Raw genomic sequence first — 22,448 nt, forward strand, 5'->3', positions numbered from 1 at the left:
CTTTCTTTTTACTGCATGATTGTCGAGGTCTGAGAGTTGGGTTTGAGAGGCGCCGGGGATTTTGGTTGCTTGTTTGATGATTCTTATAAGTTTTTTTTCTAGCTTTTCTCTGTGTGTGCAATGTTGAATGTGAGGATTGATTCAATGAGTGACCGGTATACTGCTGTTGACATGTCCTGTCTGACATTAAAACCCTTTCAGCCTTCTCAGTAGATAAATGCGCTGTTGGGCCTTTTTCTTTTTGTAGACCCTGTCCGCTTGTTGTGTGAAGGACAGGTGTGATGGTCGATCTCAGTGCCCACCATCTGAATGTCTCAACCTGTCCCGAGAGAAGGTGTGGCTGGGGTGTCAGATGCCCAGCGCCCACCGCAACACAGCTCTTTGGTCTTGCTGATGTTCAGTTCCAAGGAGTCCTGCTGGAACCAGAGGACCATTGGCGATGGGATCGTATATCGCCAATTGAATGGCTGAATGATTGATTTTCCCTAACCAATGTCTAGCTTGTTGTCCATTGATCTGTCGCGTCTTTAATTTTCTTTTCTCTCCAGGTTGTAAAAAAAAAAGTTGAAAGATGTGTGTTTTTAAAGTGGCACTCCCCCAGCAACAAATATGGCCATATTATGTCACCTCATCATGCCCCACTGCACTGTTAACAGTGCAAGGCCATTGAGAAATCGTCTTGAGTTGCAGTGTGACATTGAGAGAGCTATTGAGCGATGGTGAGAGACACTGCGAGTAGTTGAGTGTGAATTTGTTCCTGGAGAAAACGAACCCTCGAAAAATAAACATAGCTCAAGGGAAAATGAGGTGAGCGCTTCCAAGGTAGCAGCTGCAGCATAAGGCGTTTTGCTCCTTTAAATTAAGATTGAAGACGGTTTTATAGAGTTTTGAATGAAAAGCAAACATTCCAGCCAAGGAACTAATGCAAAATGAACGACAGCTCTGAATACATCGCTATGTGATTCTATCACACTCAAGACAAAGTGAACAGTATTGATATGTGCAAGTGGTCAAATCACCCTTATAAATGTATTGTGCGTGTGCGTGTGTGTGTGATTTAGCCATGCCCTCGGTGATGGAGCGCTCCACGGGGGTCCTGTCCAGGAGTAGGGCCAAGACCGTAACCAACGGCAACAGCCAGCCTCACTCTGAGGAAGAGAGCAGTGATGAAGACCACGCTCACGGTATACACACGCGCACACACAGACACACACACCCACACACACACTGCACTCATTGCAGTGCTGCGATGCCTTGTTAATATACCCATCTCTCCACTGTCATCCCCTGATTCTCTCCTCCACCCATTTCCCTCACTCTCTTCCTTGCCATCCTCTGCCCACATGCATCCCCCCATCCTCCGTTCTCTCTAGGGATGCACCGATCCACATTTTTTCACTTCCGATCCGATTCCGATACCTGAATTTGGATATCTGCCGATGCCGATACCAATATTTTTGTTGAATATACAATATAGGCAAAGATTTGGCCAATTAAAGATTTTTTTTTTTAAATATACCTTGCAAAAAGCAGACAAAATTAAGAAAATATACAAGGCAAACTGGCAAAGAAGGATACTATTATACATGGGCAAATTATCCCCGCGCTGGAATTGCTTTTTTTTTTTTTTCTTCTTCCCGATTCCGATCTGTGAATTAGTGCCAATATCGGCACCCGATACCGATATTGGATCGGATCGGCCCCGTCCCTAGTTCTCTCCTTCACCCACTGCCTTCTCGCCTGGTGAAACCATCCTGATCACGCAACCTTTTTTGAAAGAGACTCAACGACAATAATTAAAACAAGAACAAGAGTATGAACCAGCGTAGTTTCTTGGCAGAAAATACCTTTGATTGGCTGAAGGAATTGTCTGTCAAGGAAAGTACTCCCACTCACTGAATTGGCTGGGTGGCTGCCTGGACCTCCAGACTGATTTTTTTGTAGAGCGAAACAGAATGTGAGGTCATGTGATCAGGATGGTTTTACCAGGCTAACTGCCTTCTAACAGCAGAAGAAGAAGTTCTTCTTCTACTGTGCTTTAAAAAATGAAACCTGTATTTAACAAGGTGAGTGCAATAAGGAAACATTACTACAAATGACTCTGCTGTGATGGAGTAGCTGGGGGTTGAGGAGCCTAGGGTTATGTAGCCTAACTTCAACAGCAGTTTTGAAGGGAAGAGCTTCTTCCATTCTCACCTTGGCATCTTGCATCCCTCTCCAGTCTTCCATTCATCTACCCATCCTTCCTCCATCTACTACGGTTTCCATCTATCCACCTATGTCCCCCCATCTGTCCTCCCCTCCCTTCCTCTGTCCCCCCATCTGTCCTCTCCTCCATTCCTCTGTCCCCCCATCTGTCCTCTCCTCCCTTCCTCTGTCCCCCCATCTGTCCTCTACTCCCTTCCTCTGTCCCCCCATCTGTCCTCTCCTCCCTTCCTCTGTCCCCCCATCTGTCCCGCCCCTCCCTTCCTCTGTCCCCCCATCTGTCCTCTCCTCCATTCCTATGTCCCCACATCCGTCCTCTCCTCCATTCCTCTGTCCCCCCATCTGTCCTCTCCGCCCTTCCTCTGTCCCCCCCCATCTGTCCTCTCCTCCCTTCCTCTGTCCCCCCATCTGTCCTCCCCTCCCTTCCTCTGTCCCCCCATCCATCCTCTCCTCCCTTCCTCTGTCCTCCCCTCCCTTCCTCTGTCCCCCCATCTGTCCTCTCCTCCATTCCTCTGCCCCCCCCCATCCGTCCTCTCCTCCCTTCCTCTGTCCCCCATCTGTCCTCTCCTCCCTTCCTCTGTCCCCCCATCTGTCCTCTCCTCCCTTCCTCTGTCCCCCATCCGTCCTCTCCTCCATTCCTCTGTCCCCCCCATCTGTCCTCTGCCCCCCCATCTGTCCTCTCCTCCATTCCTCTGTCCCCCCATCTGTCCTCTCCTCCCTTCCTCTGTCCCCCCATCTGTCCTCTCCTCCATTCCTCTGTCCCCCCATCTGTCCTCTCCTCCATTCCGTTGTCCCCCCATCTGTCCTCCCCTCCTTTCCTCTGTCCCCCCATCTGTCCTCTCCTCCATTCCTCTGTCCCCCCATCCGTCCTCTCCTCCATTCCTCTGTCCCCCATCTGTCCTCTCCTCCCTTCCTCTGTCCCCCCATCTGTCCTCTCCTCCATTCCTCTGTCCCCATCTGTCCTCTCCTCCCTTCCTCTGTCCCCCCATCTGTCCTCTCCTCCATTCCTCTGTCCCCCCATCTGTCCTCTCCTCCCTTCCTCTGTCCCCCCATCTGTCCTCTCCTCCCTTCCTCTGTCCCCCCATCCATCCTCTCCTCCCTTCCTCTGTCCCCCATCCGTCCTCTCCTCCCTTCCTCTGTCCCCCCATCCGTCCTCTCCTCCCTTCCTCTGTCCCCCATCCGTCCTCTCCTCCATTCCTCTGTCCCCCCACCCGTCCTCTCCTCCCTTCCTGCCCCCTGTCCGTGAGGAAATCTCTCATCTCCTCCCCTGCTCCACTCATCCTCTCCTACACTCTCTCCATCTCCTTCCTCTCCCTGGCTTTACCACAGCACTAATTACTTAATGTCTGCCATCCGCTCTCGCTCCTTCTTTCCCCCGTCTCACAGCCTCGCCATCCAAAAAACACAAAAACAAAGTATCTCTGCTTATCTGTCTCTTCTCTGTATCTTGTCTCTCCACTTCTGCAACTTTTGGGGGAATTTCTGCCTTGTCAACACTATATCATCCCTCTTGGATATTGTAACTTGTGTCTCTCTTTCTCTCTGTCTGTCTGTCTGTCTGTCTGTCTGTCTGTCTGTCTCTACAGACAGTATGATCAGAGTGGGAGGGGACTACCAGGCCCAGATCCCGGAGTTCAAACCAGGTAAGGTGGGATGAAGGAGAGAGAGGGGCATGAGAGAGAGAGAGAGAGAGAGAGAGAGAGAGAGAGAGAGAGAGAGAGAGAGAGAGAGAGAGAGAGAGAGAGAGAGAGAGAGAGAGAGAGAGAGAGAGAGAGAGAGAGAGAGAGAGAGAGAGGCATGAGAGAGGGAGAGAGAGAGGCATGAGAGAGGGAGAGAGAGAGAGGCACAGCGGTGAAGAGAAGCATGGAGGACATTGAAATGGAGGGAGAAGGGGAATACAGATAAGGAGAGGGATGAAGGCCAAATGACCAGAGCCACAACTCAAAGCAGGAACTGGCTAGAAGGACAGACGAGGAGACAATGTTGTTATGGGCATCCAGACTCTGTGACTGGGTATGCAGAGAGTCTGAAAGTAACATTTTGGCTCTCCTTCCAAGGACAAAAATACTTCTTATATACTGTATGATCCTCATGAAAATGTGTCAATGTGGATCTTTTCAGTGTACAAAATCCTCTACCGTGTGAGAGATTCAATAAAGAGCTGAGCAGATTGGAGTTTTCATTTCAAACTTTATAGATAGAAGTTTATCATTCATCATGAAGTGACTCGCCACACGGGAATAACATGAACTTTCCACAAACGTTAACTTTGTTAGCCATCTTGGCCGCAGAGAGAAGTTGAAACGCCACTGTGAAGAGCCAATGTTGCAGGCCGCCAGTCAACAGCCGGTTTGATCCAGAGCCATTGTGTTGCTTTGACTGGATTGGCTCTATGCTTCTGGAACATTGGTTGAAGTAACAGATCAAGTCCTTGTTCGGGTGCCACTGGCGCGTTTGGTCGCATCCCAGCTCACACCAGCCTCAGGGAAGCAGGCCGCTCCCTGGCTCATGCTACCGTTGGCCTATCAACTTTCCCACAGTCAACATGAGCCAAAAACACGTCCAAACACGCCACGATAACGTCCGCTAATTCGTCCAGAATCCCTCCCGGCTGTCCCAGGGGCTGATCTTGCCGATAAATTGACCAGGTTGCCGTTTGCAAGTGACTTTTTTTTTATCAGCGAACGTTACCAAGCAACCAATACTGGTCTATGCTGTCAGCCTGTCGCTGTGTTAGCCAGCTGCTGGACTCATGCGAGTACGATGCACGCACGCACGCCAGCACCAGCACAGGCTGCTCATAGGGCCTTTAAAATGGCTTTCTCTAACCTACAGATACTCAGAGGAGAATGGTAGATGTGAAGTGGCTGATGACCAACAACAATGGCTGTTGTGTCTTTTGTCAGAGAGAAAAGTGGAGAAGTTTCTCACAAAAACAATGGCTAATCTAATCAAAATGGTAAAGTGAAGGAGCGGGCAAACAAACCTCTCTTTGAGTGTATTTATCTTATCTTATGATAATGCTGATTGGCTTTGCACAGATGTTGAGCCCCCAATACAGCCCCCTGGTGGACATGTCACCGTCTCCTGCACTTGAAAGCAGGAATGGTGTCAAAGAGTTGATAAAAAAGAAGAGGGTTGATATAAAAGGCTAATCAGAGGGAGAGAGAGAAGTGGAGAGGTGAGTGTTGGAGTGAAAGAGAATGGAAGTATGGTGGGAGGAGGCAGAAGGATGAAGGGATAGATAGAGCAAAGCAAAGGAGAGGAAGCTACAAAGATGATCTGACTACTGACTGAACGATGGGGACGATTTTGACTGTGTTTGTTCTCTGTACCAGACTGTCCAATCCGTTATGAGCAGGACCAGAGGAGCATGCTGGTCTGGTGTCCCAACAGCCACATTTCAGATGCCATGTGTAAGCTCTATCACTCACTCACACACACACACACACACACACACACACACACACACACACACACACACACACTACCTTTCATTCTGCGTTACAAGCTTAACAACTTGACTTTCAGTATAACGACTGCATGCTGGCTTGAGAATAGCAATTAAAGTTGCTATTAACAACAACAAAGTTGTCCGGGTAGTGTAGAGGTAGATTCCCTGCCTACCAACATGAGGGTCACAGGTTCATATCCATATCCGGCTTGGTCGGGCGTCCATACAGGCACGATTGGCTGTGCCTGCGGGTGGGAAGCCGGATTGGCGTATGTGTCCTGGTCGCTGCACTAGCGCCTCCTCTGGTCAAGTCGGGGCGCCTGGTCGGGGTGGAAGCGAACTGGTGGGAATCGCGTGATCCTCCCACGTACTACGTCCTACTGGTGATGCTCCTCCCCCTGTCAGGTGAAAAGAAGCGGCTGGCTACTGCTCATGTCTCGGAGGAAGCATGGTGCTAGTCTCGGCTCTCCCCAGATCGGCAGAGGGTGGGGCAGCGACCGGGGCAGCCAATAGGGCAGCATGGAGATAAATTGGCCAAGCATAATTGGGGAGTAAATGGGGAAAAATCAGAAAAATAATAATTAAAAAACAAACTAACATTAAAATACTTTCTGTCTGTCTCCTCGCTCTCTCCATCCTCTATTGTTTTGACCTCCTCACCCCAGTGGACGAGTACATCCTGATGGCTAAAGAGAAACATGGATACAACATGGAGCAGGTATGAAGACTGCGAATTCATTTCACGAGGAAAACTTGTCCCTTTGTTTCACAATGGGGGGAAAAACAGTAAACGCACAAAAAAGTGTAAATATTTTTTTTCTTTTTCTTGGAAGAACAAGTGCACACGAGCAAACCGAACCAAACATCCAAAATGCACACATATTTGTTTCTTTCCATCATTTTCTCCTCATTTCTCTCTTGCACATTCCCCCTTTCTCTCTCTCTCTCTACATATCTCTCTTCACCTCCCCCCCAGGCTTTGGGCATGCTGCTGTGGCACAAGCACGATGTGGAGCGCTCGCTGGCTGACCTGGCCAACTTCACCCCCTTCCCCGAGGAGTGGACGGTGGAGGACAAGGTGCTGTTTGAACAGGCCTTCAGCTTCCACGGCAAGAGCTTCCACCGCATCCAGCAGATGGTGAGAGGGAGTCTGGGGAACACACGCACGCACGCACGCACGCACACACACACACACACACACAGTGTCCATCCAGTAAACTGTACACGTACCGTATTCAATCGCAACTTTAACGTTTATTCTCATCCGATCAATTCTCTGTGCTTTGGTTTGCGTGTTTGTGTGCGCTCAATGTGTTTATATGTTTTCATTTGTGTGTGTGTGTAGCTTCCAGATAAGCTGATCTCCAGCCTGGTGAAGTACTACTACGGCTGGAAGAAGACCAGGACCAGGACCTCGGTCATGGACAGACAGGCCAGGAGGCTGGTCAGCAAACGAGAGAAAGACGACAGGTATCAGATGAAACCGTAAGGATTCCCGCAGGGATATTTGCTACGAAAGGAGGGAGGGATGGGAAATTGCTTAGTTTGAGCTAACTTCATGACACATGTCCCCCGAGAACACTTCGTTCTTACCCCCCACATACGGTGTTGGGAGATTTGACACTGTCATTTTAATTGTTGCCAGAGGGGAGTGCTGCATCATTGGTTAGGAACAGGCTGTTTGATGCGTTCCTCCTGTCCTCCTTCCAGTAACGAGGAGGTCGAGGAGGCAGAGCCAGGCAGCGACAGCGATTTTGAGATCGAAGCCAAGAAGGAGGTGAGCAACACACAACGTTTTTGTGTCTTTTTTGGCTCACAGAACTGAGATGTGTGAGTGTATTTGTGCTATAGTAAGCCTATATTGCTTGTCTTTGTATTGGACATGTTTGAAAATAAATTATTACAGAGACGGTGAAGTAGACCAAATATTTTTTTTATCCAAGTTTCTTCTCCCAGGATGTGACTACTCCGATATTGTGTGTGCACAGACTGCACACGTGGGCATGCTCATACAAGCTGAGCTTTGTGTTTACATAGGCAGTTGCCTGAGGAGATCAGCCTAATCAAACCAATCCGTTCTCTTTCCTTTGATTTGACAGCTTTAATTATTAACTGTGTCTTTTTAAATTGCAAGCAACGGCTGATCACTCTGAAGTTGATTTGAAATGCGTGTGATCGCAGGCATTGAAGCAGCAGAACGCCAGCAGCGCCAGCGCCGAGAAGGGGCCCTCGGGTCGCCCCGGGCCGGTGAAGAAGGAGAGCATCGGGGCGCAGTACCGCCACCACCCGCTCCGAGCGCGCCGCAGGCCCCCCAAAGGCATGCACCTGGACCAGGGAGACATCATGTCCCTGTCAACCTCGCACGACGCAGGGGTGCTGTCTGTACGACAGCTGGACACACACTTGGTCTCGCTCAAGAGACAGGTGTGTATTATATCAGGGTCCCCTTCGGATAATTAAAAACTCTTAAAAAGTCTGAATTTTAGTTTTCGATTTTCAAGGTCTAAAAATTTCTTAAAGACGTCTGGAATTGTAGGAAGGGGAAGCATTACATTTGATCTGGGGCAGAATGAATGAGCATGTTTTTATCAACGGAGCTGGCGATGGAAGTTTGGCGTGTGTATGTTGGGAGCAAGGGTCTGTGCTAGAATGGATTGGCCAGAGGGACACGAGGAGCGATGACTGGTTGGGTTTAGGCAAATAAACGTACTGAAGAGACAACATGCATACACTTAGTTTCAAATGAACAAAATGAAATGCTTCTCAACTCTCTCTCTCTCTCTCTCTCAGGTCCAGAGTATTAAACAGAACAACAGTAGTGTGAAACAGAGCCTCACTGAGGGCGTCGACACTTTCAGACCCACAGAGGTACAATTCTCTTCTTTCTTGAACTCAGTATTTTGTACAACTTTTCCTCTTCCCACCCCCCCCCCCCCCACCCCCCCCCCCCCCCCCCCCACCACTTCTCTAATCTCTCCCATCCTTCATTCTTTTCCATGTCCTTCCTGAATCCAAAGGCTTATTCCCTCTCTCATCCTTCTCTGTGCGCCCCCCAGCCTGTCCCCAAGATGAACGCTCGCTGGACTACAGAGGAGCAGCTGCTGGCTGTGCAGGGTGAGTGCAGGCTCCTGCTGCGTCACCTCACGCCGCTCCCTCTCCTCCTCCCACCTCACATTCATCTCACACCCTCAGAGACTGAGAGACACACTCACAGTCACAGTTAGCGACTGTAGAAGCGTATCCATCCTGCATTGTCACTGCAGAGGCCGCTGCAGACAAAAGTGTACCTTGGATGCTTCTCAACTTAGAGGAGCGATAATGCTGAGCACCCAATAAGAAGCTGGACTTAATTAACATTTCTACTTATCTAACTACAGTACTACTATGACTACTACAGTACCGGAGTCCAATTCCTTGTATGTCTACATACTTGGCCAATAAAGCTGATTCTGATTCTATAATAATAAGGCGGCCCGGTTCACGCTCAGCATGAAAAGTCCAATGGAGCTGGCAGCACTCACAGGTATATAAGGAGGAAGAAACCAGGGAACGCATCCAGCTGGCACAGATCAATAATCAGGCAGTGAGAATACATAAATACAAGAAATGTAATTCCATAATACGGATATGGCACATGTGGGAACCGGTAACCCGAAAAGGCCGGGAGAACCAGCCAACGTAAATAAATTCTACATTTGAAATAGAATGAATAGTATATTTTAAGCGGGTATGGTACTGAGATCCCAAATTGCCCAATCTCCACATGAGGGCACTTGTACAAAGGTGTAAACTACACAGAGGCAAGGGTGGACCTCCCATAGAGATACATTTCCATAGGAAGGATAATTAGAAACAGTAATAGAGAAAACAATTATAAAAATTAGTAATAAAGTTAAAAGGTACTCATCATAGTAACCCATCTAAAGACCCATACAAAATGTCAGATCAAATGGCACAATTATTCAGACTCGAGAGGAATGCACATAAATAGAACATGAGTGTTGGGCAAACAACTTTCACAAGAAGAGGCTAATAAAACACATAGCCTATATAAACCAAAATTATAATCATAAAAAGTCACAAGTCATCAAATCTGAGGAACTAGAGAGGAGGATTTGAGAGACGGGCCAAAATAAGTTAGCAAGGCCATGGAGAATGTTAACTCATAAAAAGACAAAAGTAACTCCTCATTCAAGCCTCTAGGACGTTCAGTTTATAAGTAATGGATCCAGAATGCTTCTCTTTGGAGAAGTTTTTTTCTCTCTATCCCCGCCCCTCATCAGAGGACCCACAGACTCTATCCCCATAAAGCATAAACTGGACACATTGTGACCAACAAAATGTAAATGTTTGGCCACAGGGGACCTCTCGTCATTAGTTCTGATACTGCTTTTATGTTCAGATATGGTAAATGGTAAATGGACTGCATTTATATAGCGCTTTTATCCAAAGCGCTTTACAATGTGCCTACATTCACCCATTCACACACCGAAGGCGGCTAGCTGCCACGCAGGGTGCTAGCACAGCCATCGGGAGCAATTTGGGGTTCAGTGTCTTGCCCAAGGACACTTCGACATGCGGACTGGAGGAGCCGGGGATCGAACCACCGACCTTCTGGTTAGTGGACGACGCGCTCTACCTCCTGAGCCACAGCCACAGAGATATGCTTCTCTTTTAGTTTTGCCTGCGTAACACGAGCCACAGGGACATTTCAACGTGTGGTTCTACAAGTGATTCTACACTCAACTTTCTGCCTGTATGAGGATGGGAAAACTGTGCACCTTTTAATGATGGCATTGCAATTGATACAGTTGGAGCAAGAGAAATTTCCAGATGGGAGAGAACGTAAAGAATTAGTAGGCTTAACATAAATGTCTGTTTTGACAAGTTTATCCCTCAAGTTGTTAGGACGCTAATTCGCAAATAGGCAAATATAGGGGGATTAGCCAACTCACGGCCGACAACAGGATCGTTGGACAAAATGTGCCAATGTTATTTAACAACGCATTTAACAGAATGAGAAATGGGTGAAAATGTGAATGACAACACGAGAGACAGATTTTTACGAGGGGGGGCTTCGGGACTAAGAGGCTATCTGTCAAACCCACGAACCCTAGTTAAACAATTAATTACAATATTATCATTATGTTTCTCACGAAAACGAGAACCAGGGATGCAAACTAGTCACCTTTCGGTGACACTCACCTTTTTCATCCCAAATCAGGACGCTTAAATGAATGATTTCTAGTGGTTTTGTGTTTTGTGTCTGCCCTGGTACATCTGTCACCTTTTTCACTCTCCATGAGTTTGCATCTCTGGAGAACAAATGTCTCTCAAACTGCAAATCAAAGTTCACTATAAGTTGACTATAAGGCAAGCTCCTTTTAAGGCTGCGTGGATGATAACTAGAGAAGTGCAAATAATTATTTCTATCCATTTTCTCACGGAAGACTGTAGTCTGTAGTAGTTCTCCTTGCTTGCCTCTAATGTGAAGGTAATAGTAGGAACTCTAGAATTAAGAAAATCCCTAAACCCCTCCACCTCAGATGAGCCAGTGAACACAAAAAACAAATCATCAATGTATCTGTACCAACATTTGACAAAAGAGAAATAAGGATTGTTATTATATAGACATAATCAACCTTGAATCTGCCCATAAATAAATTAGCAAAATTAGGACTAAAAGGACTGCCCATAGAAACACATTGTTTTTGCAGAAAGAAATCTTTCTCAAACCTAAAATAATTCTTAGTGAGGACTATCATATCTTTTCAAACAGTTCGCCTTTTTTTTATGTTTTGAGTTTACGTATTTTCCTTTTGCTGAAGTCTATTAGACTGTTATGTTTACTGTTTTTTTCACTTTATGTATTGTTTTAACTGTTTGAATTAAATCGTTTCAATCAATCAAAAAATCTCTGATACACATACTCAGCATCCCAGGCGGGAATCGAACCCAGGACCGGTGGCGCGGTGGTGGTTAGCTCCTTTTCTGGGCAAAGATACGACAAGAACACATCTATCATGTTCTTGACAATGGTGAGAGGCGGGTGAATGTCGTGAGGCAGGTGGTGCGCTAGAGTCATTTCCCAGGCATCCACCAGCAGCACGTCCAGGCCCTTGAACATGGCCCTGAGCACGAGGTCCAGCTGCAGCGAGTACCAGTCACTGTTGTACAGGCTCGCCTCTCGGTTCAGGGCCTGGAAGTTGGCCGAGCGGATGACCACGAGGGTCCCCGGGGCCCGGTCCAGGAGTCGGACCAAGGCCCGGCGAATGTGCCGCAGCCGGCGTATGTACACCTCCACGGGGAAGGTGCTGAAATGGGACCAGACACTGAGGACCACCACGGTGTCCGGGCCCCCGGGCAGGCCGTCCAGCTCGTTGGGCACATAGTGCAGCTCGCTGGAGAAGACGGAGATGCGGATGGGCGGACCGTGGCTGCGGTACTTCAGGAGAATGTTATGGGTGCTGTCCACTGCCATGAAGGGCCCGTTTTTCGGACTACTATGTAGGTTGAACTGCTTTAATTCTGGTACAGTAGCATTGAGGTAGAGGAACCACTGCCTGACGGTGGAGTCTCCATGCATGTTGATCACTTTGCCCCTCAGACACTGAGTGATGGCAGAGGAGTCGTTGAACTGGCGCATTGTGGCGCCACCTAATGGCCTCCATGAGCCCCCGTAGTAATATCCAGAAGGCGTTAGCTTGATTGGCTCTGGCTTTGGACTGCTGCTCTCTGCCTCTGGCTGATCTTTCTTCCTAGGCAACACATTGATTCTGTCCGCTCCTGAAGCATTTATATGGACTTTGAGGTTGACACCACTCTGGAAGAGCACTGCTTCTTTTCTGGTGATCAGGTGCTTCAGGTAGCCTCCCTTGGCGTGGTTGATCCTGGTGTCACAGCTCAGCATCCTTGGCTTGTAGCAGTACCACGGCTCCCCGGTGTGAAGGTCTGTGTAGTTGCACAGTGGCTGCTGGCTGGGCGGCAGGCACATGTTACACACAGTGGTTTCCGACAGGAAGCCTGAGCGGAACAGGCTCTTGAAATACACCCGGTCAGACCTCTCCTCCCTCAGCCTGCGCAGCACGGCCACAGCCTCACTGGAGTGCACCAGCGTGATCTCCACCCGCGCAGATCCCACCCAGAGGAGCGGGAACAGAGCAGAGTAAGATCCATTGCGGTGGTCCAGCACCTGACCCACCACGCCTGCCCCGAGCTCCGGGGAGTGCAGCCGCGCCACCAGGAAGTCGCCCCCGTAGCGCTTGCGACGTCCCCGGAAGTCGTACATTTTGACGCGGGCCTCCAGCTGGTCGCCCACGTGCCACTCCCTCCCTGCTTTGGTGGGCAGGATGGTGAACAGGCTCTGCACGGGGTCGCTCGTCTTGCGCAAGGGCGGCGGTGCCGAGTGGGACCGGGGCTTGGGCCAGGCGATTGAGTCCAAGAGGTAGCGCTCCTCCAGCACGTCCTCAGGAGAGGGCTCCTGGCCCAGATGGCCACAGGTGTGGTTGTGATAGAGGCGAGGGGGGGCCTCCTGGATGGAGGCGGAGTGAATCCTGCTCTGCACCTGGTAGAGGGTCGAAGCCGTGTAGCAGTTCAGGTTCTCCAGAGTGCGGATGTTGCGTAGCAGGAGGATGAGGCCAAACAGGGACAGGAGGAGGAAGAGAGGGGCGTATTTGGATTTGGACAGATTTCGGCACCTGGTGGTGACCCCCTTCTGTCTCCCATGATGAGGCCCTACTTCACACTTGCAACTTCGGACCATTGAGCGCTTGAGTGACATCACTGATGATGTCATAGACATTGTGACATCATCAGTGACATCACAATCACAGTGATGTCATAGACATTGTGACATCATCAGTGGGACAAAATGGAAACAAACAAACAGAGCCCACTTTCTCCCTTTTTATGATGATGATGATGATGATGATGATGATGACGATGATGATGATTTAATTTATCCCAGCAGCGTCCTGCAGAAACAAGACATGAAAAACAGAAATACTGGTTGATTTTCCCAGTGCAAAAGTGCAAGTGCTTGAAAATGACTGACTTGCACATGAACAGACTACTTTGGGAAATTCTGAAATCTGAAATGCAGGGTGCCAGGGGAAACTGTGCGTGTGTCTGTGCTGACGTTCGAGTATGTATGTCTAGCTGCTGCCAACAACGCCCTACCTCGAGGTTCACGTTGAATTGAAGCATGTTTCTGGGTTAACTGAATGCTGACTTAAGGCCTAAACATGGTCGTCCGTCAGCCTCGAATTGGAGCCGTCTCGCCGTCTGGCGGCGCCAGCGAGCCCTACATGCTCGGACGCCACTACGCCCTCCCTCCTCCTGTGGGAGCTCCGTGTGAAAATGGCGGAGATTGTGTGCCAGGCAGTCTGAATGAAATTGAATGTAACGTTCCCGATTCTATGTATTAAATTCTAAAAAACGACCCTCAACATTTGGGAAGGCTAAGCCACACAACTAGTTCGTTATAATCTAACGTCATGCTTTGAAAGGCGACTTTACAACGATGAGCCAAGGCAACGGCCAGTCACAACTCTCCTGCAGCTGACGTCACGCACGTATCGTCGGCGCTGAGTCACATTTTCGAGCAGCCCCCGTCAGCCGACGGCGCCCCCTCCCCGTAGGACGGTGCTCCACCTGCCGTCCTACGGGGAGGGCGGGGTGAGGCTCTGACGGACGACCATGTTTAGGCCTTTAGTGTGTCAAACTTAAGCCGCTTTCACACCGGCCTTGAAAGCCACAAAATGCACGGAAAATAGGATCCGCGCCTCCGATGTGAAAGTTGTGAGCGCGCGTTGGTGGGTAATTGTTGTACGCCTTTTGTTACGCCAGTGGACCTAGTCTCAGCGCCGGGTTACCAGGCAACCCGCCTCCACTTGAAAGCGTAGGAGCAGCAAGCCGGAACAGTGCGAATGCTCAACTCATAAAAAAAAGTACAGGGGAAATCACCTCATGCAGCAAGAAAGACATCAGTGAAAGTAAAAAAAAAGTAGCCTATACAATCATGACTGCAGGAATGCTCCGTGCCTGTAAGTAGGTTAGGCTTTATGCTCAAACGATGTTGACATTAGTAGGTAAAACTAACACGCATCACAAACACAGCTTCCAAGATCATTGGTCTCCCCACACCCAACCTCACAGAGTTAAATAACCGGTCCATTACACGCTTCGCACACTCAATAGAACAGGACATCACACACCCACTCAACCAACACCTCATCCCACTGCCCTCAGGGCGCAGGTACAGGACAATCAAATTCAGAAGAGCTCGCCTCGGGAAAAGCCTGATCCCGGCAGCCATAGCTGCTCTGAACAGCAGGCCCCGCTGATGTGTTGTCTGTCTTGCCACATTGTTATTGTCTCTCTTGATGTCATGTATGTTGCTGTTTTTGTTATGTCCTCTCTGCACACTGGCGTAAGAATTTTTTCCTTGTAATGTACAGGACAGTGAAAATGAATTTTTCTTCCGGGACAAAAAAAAAAAAAAGTCTAAGTCTAAAATTAACGGATATAATAATACGCTTCAGAGGACTATCGCTGTCTATGGCGAGTTGGTCTGAGGATATTCCAGTGTTTCCCATACATAAAGGAATTTGTGGCGGGCCGCCACAATAATATTTTGACCGCCACAATAAGATGTTGACCAAAAAAAAAAATTTTTTTTTTTTTTTTTTTTACAGTGCACCTGAACGCAACATGCAAGATATCCGCTGAATAAGTGTCCAATAAATGTTCATGTCATTCTGGCCAATACTTCTGTTATAGCATTTCAGTCTGGAATATGGAATATCTTTCAATAATCTATGATTTAGCTGCTAAATTGTCAAATACCGCCATCTGCTCGCTACCCAGGCACTTATGTATGTACTTAACCCAACTAACTTAACCTAACTAACTATCCGGTGTGCACAACACTGTCAGCCTAAACTCCGGCTGACACCCCAAAAACCTACAATCCGCTACAGAAAAATGTATATTGTTTGTTTATTAACTGGCCCCTCGCCTTCTATCATTTCACGAAAGTGGCAAAGCAAGTTGAGTATCCCTGACCTATAGGGAGAAATTTAGTTTGTCATTGTAAACCCACAGCACAGTAATGATGACATGTTCTTCATAGATCTAGCCTTTTAATTTTGCTCTTAAGCTTTCTCAAAGTACACCAAATTCATGCATTTTACTTTAAAATGTTTAAAAAAATCTCGCGGGGGGGCAGGCCCCCGCACTCCCCTAGGGGGTCTGCGGTCCCCCACCACAAATTCTCTAAATCCTGTGGGAAACACTGTTTTCCCTCTGGAAACCAGCTCCAGAACTGCAATCTGTCTAGCTAGCCACTTGCATAGCACTTGCATGTGCATTTATAGCCTATACTATTCCCCCGACGAACGTTATGCAGACTGCAGCTGTTTGATATGCAGGCGTCGTTTTTCAGAACGGAGTACGGGCGCTAATTAGGCTACCGGTACTTCATGGGAATAATTTGCTTTACACAAAACTGGAACCAAAAGATAAGCATTAGCCTTGTACCTAATAATAGGCTACATGATGGTGCATCCATAAAGTCGATCAGATGAATATTGAAAGCCTTGTTACCATGCTGCATGTGGACAACACTTTCGTCGTTTTATCAGTTTGATCCTTAACAACCCGCAGCTGCATGTCGTTGGCTGGCTCGTTGGCTGGCATACATCGGCGATGTTTGGTTGTTGAATGAATTCGATCATCATACAGTAGCCTAGGCTACACTAACCTATGAAAATATTCATTTGGGCTAGGAGGAGCTGGGTGGAAATACCTCAGCTCGCCTTTCAATCCGGGAGTGGTGGCTGTCACTTGAAAGCAAAGCACACCCCAGGACGGGAATGTGGCGGTGCTGCTTGGCTGTGTGTGAAAGCAATTTCTGTGGCGAGGCTGCCGGTTTTGCGGGTCTTTTGAACTGCAATTTTGCGCAATCTGTGTGTGAAAGCGGCTGTGTGTCATCAAGTTATAGAGGGGTGGAGTTAGAGAAGCAGGCCTGTGCTGTGACTGGAAGCGCTGGTTCAAATAGACTGGCAAGGCACTTACCCCCCCGTCCAGTGCAGCTGCCCCGTGTCCAAAGTGAAGGCTGTGGTTGTGTTGTGCAGCTCCAACGTATGAATCAGCACTCAGTCAGCGAGCCTGGAGAAAGATGAACAAAAACCACAATCAACAAGTGCACTCTCACTCTACCTGCTATTCCTGTCTTCCCTCTCACTCTCTCCCACATAGTGTGTGTTTGCAGTGTTGGGCAGGGCAGTAGTTGCTACAAGTAGCGAAGCTATTTAGCTTAACTACATTTCTCAGTAGCTTGGTGGTAGCGTCGCTCCTTTTCAACCAATTAGCGTTTTCAGTAGATGAACAAAAAACACATACATCAACAAGTCCACTCTCACTCTCCCTGCTCTCTCCCTGCTCTTCCTGAAGTTCCTTACCTGCTCTTCCTTAAGTTCCGTCTTCCCTCTTCACTCTCTGCCACACAGCGTCCCAGGCAGCGCAGAGATTCTGCTGCGGTCTGGAATAGTACAGGAGGAGACAATGCTGTCAAGTGTAGCCGATAGAAGCAACCACTTCCATATGACGCACAAGTGTTGTCTTGTCCTAGTTATTAACATCCTTGCACTGCTAGACCTGCCCTACTCTTACTCTGATTGGGTTGGGTTTAGGCATGAGGAGTGACGATTGGTTGGTTTAGGTAAGCCAATCAGAGGCAGTATAGGGTGGGTCATGCTGTCGGGAAGGGAACATACACAACACAAGAGGGGAGGAGAGGCGAGGGGAGGGCAGAAGAGGGGAGAGTTGAGTTGAGTTGATCTTGTGCTGAAGTAACAGTAATATTGTGGCAGTGAGTTTTAGTTTGTTTTATATTAACCAATTGAACTGGGATTTTTTTTTTTTTTTTTTTTTGCCTGCCATTTGTCTGGTGGGAAGTTGTTGTTGATCACTGAGATAACATTGATTTGGCTTGAAGTTGATTCAATGTAAAAAAAAAAAAAAAAAAAAGTTGCTTCGATGTAGCAAGCTACTTTTGCCATGTAACTGGTAGCTTAGCTTACTACATTTCTCTGGGGATAGCTTCAATGTAGTGAAGCTATATTTAATCTAGAGCAGGGGTCACCAACCTTTTTGAGGTCGAGGGCTACCTGAAGGGTAGAGAGTCATGTGGGGGGCTACCTGTTGAAATTTGTTCGATTTACCTTTAAATAATCAGTATTATGCATTTAATCGAGACATACACTCTTTTCTTTCACTGTTGTGAAGAAGAACTCTTCCTCCCACTCCTCGTGAAATTGGTAATGTTTTTTCTTTCACTTTTCTGCCATTGTTCTTGCTTTCCATCATTTAGCTTAGCCGACTGATATAATCATTGGCAGCTGGCAGTCGCACTGTCGCAGAGTGAATGACGTAGTGACGTAACGTAAAACTAAACTTTGACCCCAGCCCAGGTGGATCAAAATAGGTAATCAATAATTAATTATACACAGACAATAAATTATACACAGACAATAAACGTTTTTAAAACGTATGCATTGTCAAACTAATTATTTTCTACATTCGTGTGTTATTGTGGGAAGAGAGGAGAAAAACAAATAAAAAATACATTTTTCTGATTATATTTTTCTGATTATATTTTTTTGTTTTGTTTTTCCTTTCTTTCCCCTGTGTCTGAGCCTGTTTGTCTGTTTTGTCTTGTTTGTGTTCTATAAAAATTTAAAATATATAAAAAAATAAAATAAAAAATCTGAACGTGGCCTGCGGGCGCCACAGCGCCACCCGCGGGCGACCAGGTGCCCGCGGGCACAGTGTTGGCTACCACTGAGCTAGAGTAACTGGTAGCTTAGCTTACTACATTTTCCGGGTAGCTTGCCCATCAGTGTGTGTTTGTGGCCTTTTGGTGGCAATGAAATTGTTGTCTGGGATTTCTAGCTTCGGTGAGAAACACAAACACTAACGATTTTTTCTTTCTTTTTTGAAAACTCTTTGTCTCGCTCTTTTCCTCTCTCCAGCCATCCGTCGCTATGGTAAAGACTTTGTAGCCATCGCTGAGGTGATCGGGACCAAGACAACGGCTCAGGTGAGCTTCCTCTTCCTCAGTGGCTCTTCGTCAGATGTACTTAGAAAAATATTTGAAGGCACCTCTTGTCCACGTGAAATAGGCTGTATCCGAAGAAAAATGGCTGCCACAGCTGGTTGATGCGTTATTTCGAATCACACATAGGTTACGCAAAAACCACGCCCTGTGCCCGCCTACGCAGCAGTCAAGCGCCGGGATTGGCCAGGAGCAAGTATTTTTTCTTCTTTTGACAGCTGGAACCTCCCACACCACAAATCGCTGGGCACGCAGCCCAGCGATTTCATGAACCAACTGAATTGCTCTTGATAGCGGACATTGAAATGAATTATTAGTGTATTAACGCCAATGAAAACGGAATACAAGCTTTTAACGCACAATCGATTTTTAAATATTTATTTCAAAACATCATTGTAAAATTCAGGTCTTTAGCCAAAGCTTCAGTAACAGAGCTCAGCTGACAGTTTAACCTGCAAATGAAAACTATAAAAAATATCAAATTAAAAATACAATAGGCTACAGCACATAGGCCTAGCTTCTCCCCCAGTTCCAGGCCAGTGAAGTCCCAACAATCTACAAAAACATGCAATAATATAAAATCATAGATAAAAAGTTGAATCATACACAATAAATAAAACCAAGTCCAAAAGTAAAGGGTTAGCCTTCCCAATGGCCAAGGGCAGCATCTGTTATTCTGGCCTCATAATAAGCACTGAGGCGGGTGGTCAGAAAGTCAAATAACATTAAAATACATTGTATGCTTTGGTGCGATGTAGGATTTTGTCTTTCAATATCCTCGTTGCAGCCTCGCTTGGTGTTGTTGCTTCTCACAGGAATGTGTCCCTGTAACAGAGAGCCCAACATGAGCATGAGCGCCTGGCCAATCCCGGCGCTTGACTGCTGCGTAGGCGGGCTCAGGGCGTGGTTTTTGCGTAACCTATGTGCGATTCGAAATAACGCCTGGTTGATGCAACTGTAAGGGGCTGTTCACATCGAATTTTTGCTGTTTTTAGCGCTGCTTGGAATGCTTTTTGTGGGGAGAAATGAAAAGTGGATCGCGATAACGTCACCTGGCGTTAGCTTAGCTGCTGCTAGCTCAGTAACCAGCTAGTTAACACTCAGACAGTACAATGTTGTGGAACTGGAACGTAAGCAAACTGTTCAGCTCACAATGTTTTGACACGTCATGCCCCCCTGCTTTCCCATGGATGCTGAAATGAAGAAATTATTAACCTCACTGTAACCTCTATTCAGTAGAGTGTACTTTCTGAGCTACCTATCATCACTTTATCTCTATCCAACTCTCTCCCCATCCCTCCGTCTAGGTAAGCTTCTCCTTTGAGAGCTAACTATAATCTCCAGTATCCCTGCTCCTCCCCTCTCCACCACGAGCACTCCTTTTTCTTGTGTTTTTCTCTAACTCCCTCTCCCTTTCCCTCCCTCTGGGTTCCAGGTGAGTTCGTTCTTCGTGAGCTACCGGCGCCGGTTCAACCTGGACGAGGTGCTGAGGGAGTGGGCCGCCGAGCAGGTGGCCACCAGCCGCGACCAGAGGGACCACCGGAGGAGCAGCGAGGAGATGGGAGGAGTGACGGACGCCGGGGCGGACGAGGACGAGGTGGGGTGTGGCGGGAGGGAATACTACAACCACACTGGGTTGAGTATTACCCATCCAGGTCCTTGAAATCATTGAAAGTTTGTGAATTAGAAAATAAATAAATAATTAAATAATTAATTAAATAAAAATCAGGGCATCGAAAGTTTTTGAAAATAGATACAAATAGACACATGGGTCATTGAAAGTGCTTGAAATATTATATATGTCCTTTATTTACACATTTAAATACATGTCATCAAAATGCACTCTGGCAGTTTAAAATGAGCAAACTGAATTGCAGTGCACAATACATATTAAATATTAAAATTTGTTCAATATCTAAAAATCACAGTAAAGCCAGAAACACAGTAACACAGGATTGCTCTTATTTGTGTCCATTCAGCAATCTGACCATGGAGGGTATAGGACTCTTTTTGTAGCGCTTTGTTTTACACTTGATGTCTCTCAGCCGTGCTCCTTGTATAATATAAATATATATATTTATATATAATATAAATATTTGGTGTATACCTGTGTGTGTGTGTGTGTGTGTGTGTGTGTATATATATATATATATATATATATATATATATATATATTTTTTTTTTTTACTTAATGTCTAACAGCAGTGTTCACACATTCCAGCCTCTCTCTTTTTAATTGTCTGAGCTTCTGTAAAGCCTGCTAGTTCTCCTTATAAAAGTTCTCAGTGTTGTAACGGTAATTGACCTTGATCCGTGTCTCAAACTATGCCGTGTTGTGTCCAAGAATTTGATGGAATTGGGCCTCGAAAGTCCTCAAAGTCCTTGAATTTGTTGTTTAAGAAGGTATGGGAACCTTGCCCATCATACAATATATCCGTGGGACTGCAAAAAGTGGGGCAGCATACGCAGTTGGCAAGATGTCCCTGACATTATCAGGAACATCTTCACCATCCATGCCTCAGCTTTCTCAGGGCTCCTCATTATCTGTAGCTCTCCTGCATGATGGAAGTGGAATTAATGGCAAATCCATACAACGTCATAGCTTTCACCTGATTACTACCGTATATTAAAAGGGAGGATGTGGTTCCAATATGTAGTGTATTCTGCTTTGCTGTGTGGTTTAGTGTTATCAGTTATCAACCTGACATCTCTTACCCTCTTCTCGTCTCCTCCTTTTCCACCAACTGTCTCCCCCTCTCTCCCCATCCATCTCCTCTCCTTTCTCAGGTCAAAATGGAGGACTCCCCCCCGGACTCCCCGCCCTCCTCCGCCCAGACGCCGCCCTCCCTCTCCCAGCCCCCGCCGCTGCTCCGCCCCGCGCCTCCCTCCGCTCCCCCCAGCCTCCTCCGCCAGCCTCCCCCCCTGCAGACACGCCCCCTCCAGCCCCGCACGCCCCACAACCACCCGCCCCCCCCGCTCATCCGGCCGGCGGTCACCCCCTCGTCTGGCCAGGGGGGCGGAGCCTCCGGCCTGCGGGCCTCTCTGGGAGGAGGCAGCAGCAACGGCGCCTCCCCTCCCACCTGCACCTCCTCTTCCTCCTCCACCTCCTCTGCTGCGAGTCAGACGCCTCCGTCGCTGGTGGGGGTGAAAGTGGAGCAGCCCAATTCGCACTGACGCACAACGCCACGCGCACATACATGCACACGCATGCATGCAAGCAAACGCATGCAGACAAACACGCACGCACGCGCACACACACACACACACACACACACACACACCTTCTCATTCCACAGATACCATTTTCTTAAGTTAAGTTAAGGGTTGGGATCCAAAATGGGTCAGGTGGTCCTTCCCTGTGGGTCCCAGTGGGTCCCCCCACTTCACTGAAAAACACTGCTGATTTTCTTTGCACATGATCTCATGCACGAGTCTCTCACATTGAGTGAAGTTGAGCGGCAGTGATGTCATCAGAAGGCACTGAATCATTGTGTTGTATTAATTACAGTCTTCTGATGACATCACTGATGCTCAGCTAACTCAAGTCAATGAATGATGAATGTCTGCAAAACTTTGCAGTTTTTGGATATGTGCAAGATCATGTGCAAAATAAATGAGCATTGCTTTTCACTGAAGTGCGCCTTTAACCCACTCAGAATGTGGGTGGAAGAG

At 47.6% G+C, this 22,448-nt stretch overlaps 1 protein-coding gene and 1 pseudogene across 2 annotated transcripts; one reads left to right on the plus strand and one right to left on the minus strand.

Annotated features, from left to right (window-relative positions):
• Window positions 1-1,063: 1,063 nt before the first annotated feature.
• On the plus strand, window positions 1,064-21,950 carry rcor2 (REST corepressor 2; the record flags this gene model as incomplete). Its single annotated transcript, XM_083640539.1, has 13 exons — window positions 1,064-1,184; window positions 3,792-3,848; window positions 5,544-5,621; window positions 6,325-6,377; window positions 6,636-6,797; window positions 7,005-7,129; window positions 7,370-7,436; window positions 7,841-8,083; window positions 8,450-8,527; window positions 8,716-8,773; window positions 18,694-18,761; window positions 20,212-20,373; window positions 21,564-21,950. The coding sequence occupies 13 exons, from the start codon at window positions 1,064-1,066 to the stop codon at window positions 21,948-21,950; spliced, it is 1,659 nt and encodes a 552-aa protein (XP_083496665.1).
• LOC310780007 (NXPE family member 3 pseudogene) lies at window positions 9,343-17,184 on the minus strand (annotated as a pseudogene). Its single transcript, XR_014554051.1, has 3 exons — window positions 17,122-17,184; window positions 16,736-16,828; window positions 9,343-13,632 (listed from the first exon to the last, which is right to left on the minus strand). The product of XR_014554051.1 is annotated as an NXPE family member 3 pseudogene (transcript).
• Window positions 21,951-22,448: the final 498 nt, after the last annotated feature.

This window comes from Poromitra crassiceps (genome assembly GCF_964638095.1).
Source record: "Poromitra crassiceps genome assembly, chromosome: 7".
Classification (NCBI taxonomy): Eukaryota; Metazoa; Chordata; class Actinopteri; order Beryciformes; family Melamphaidae; genus Poromitra; species Poromitra crassiceps.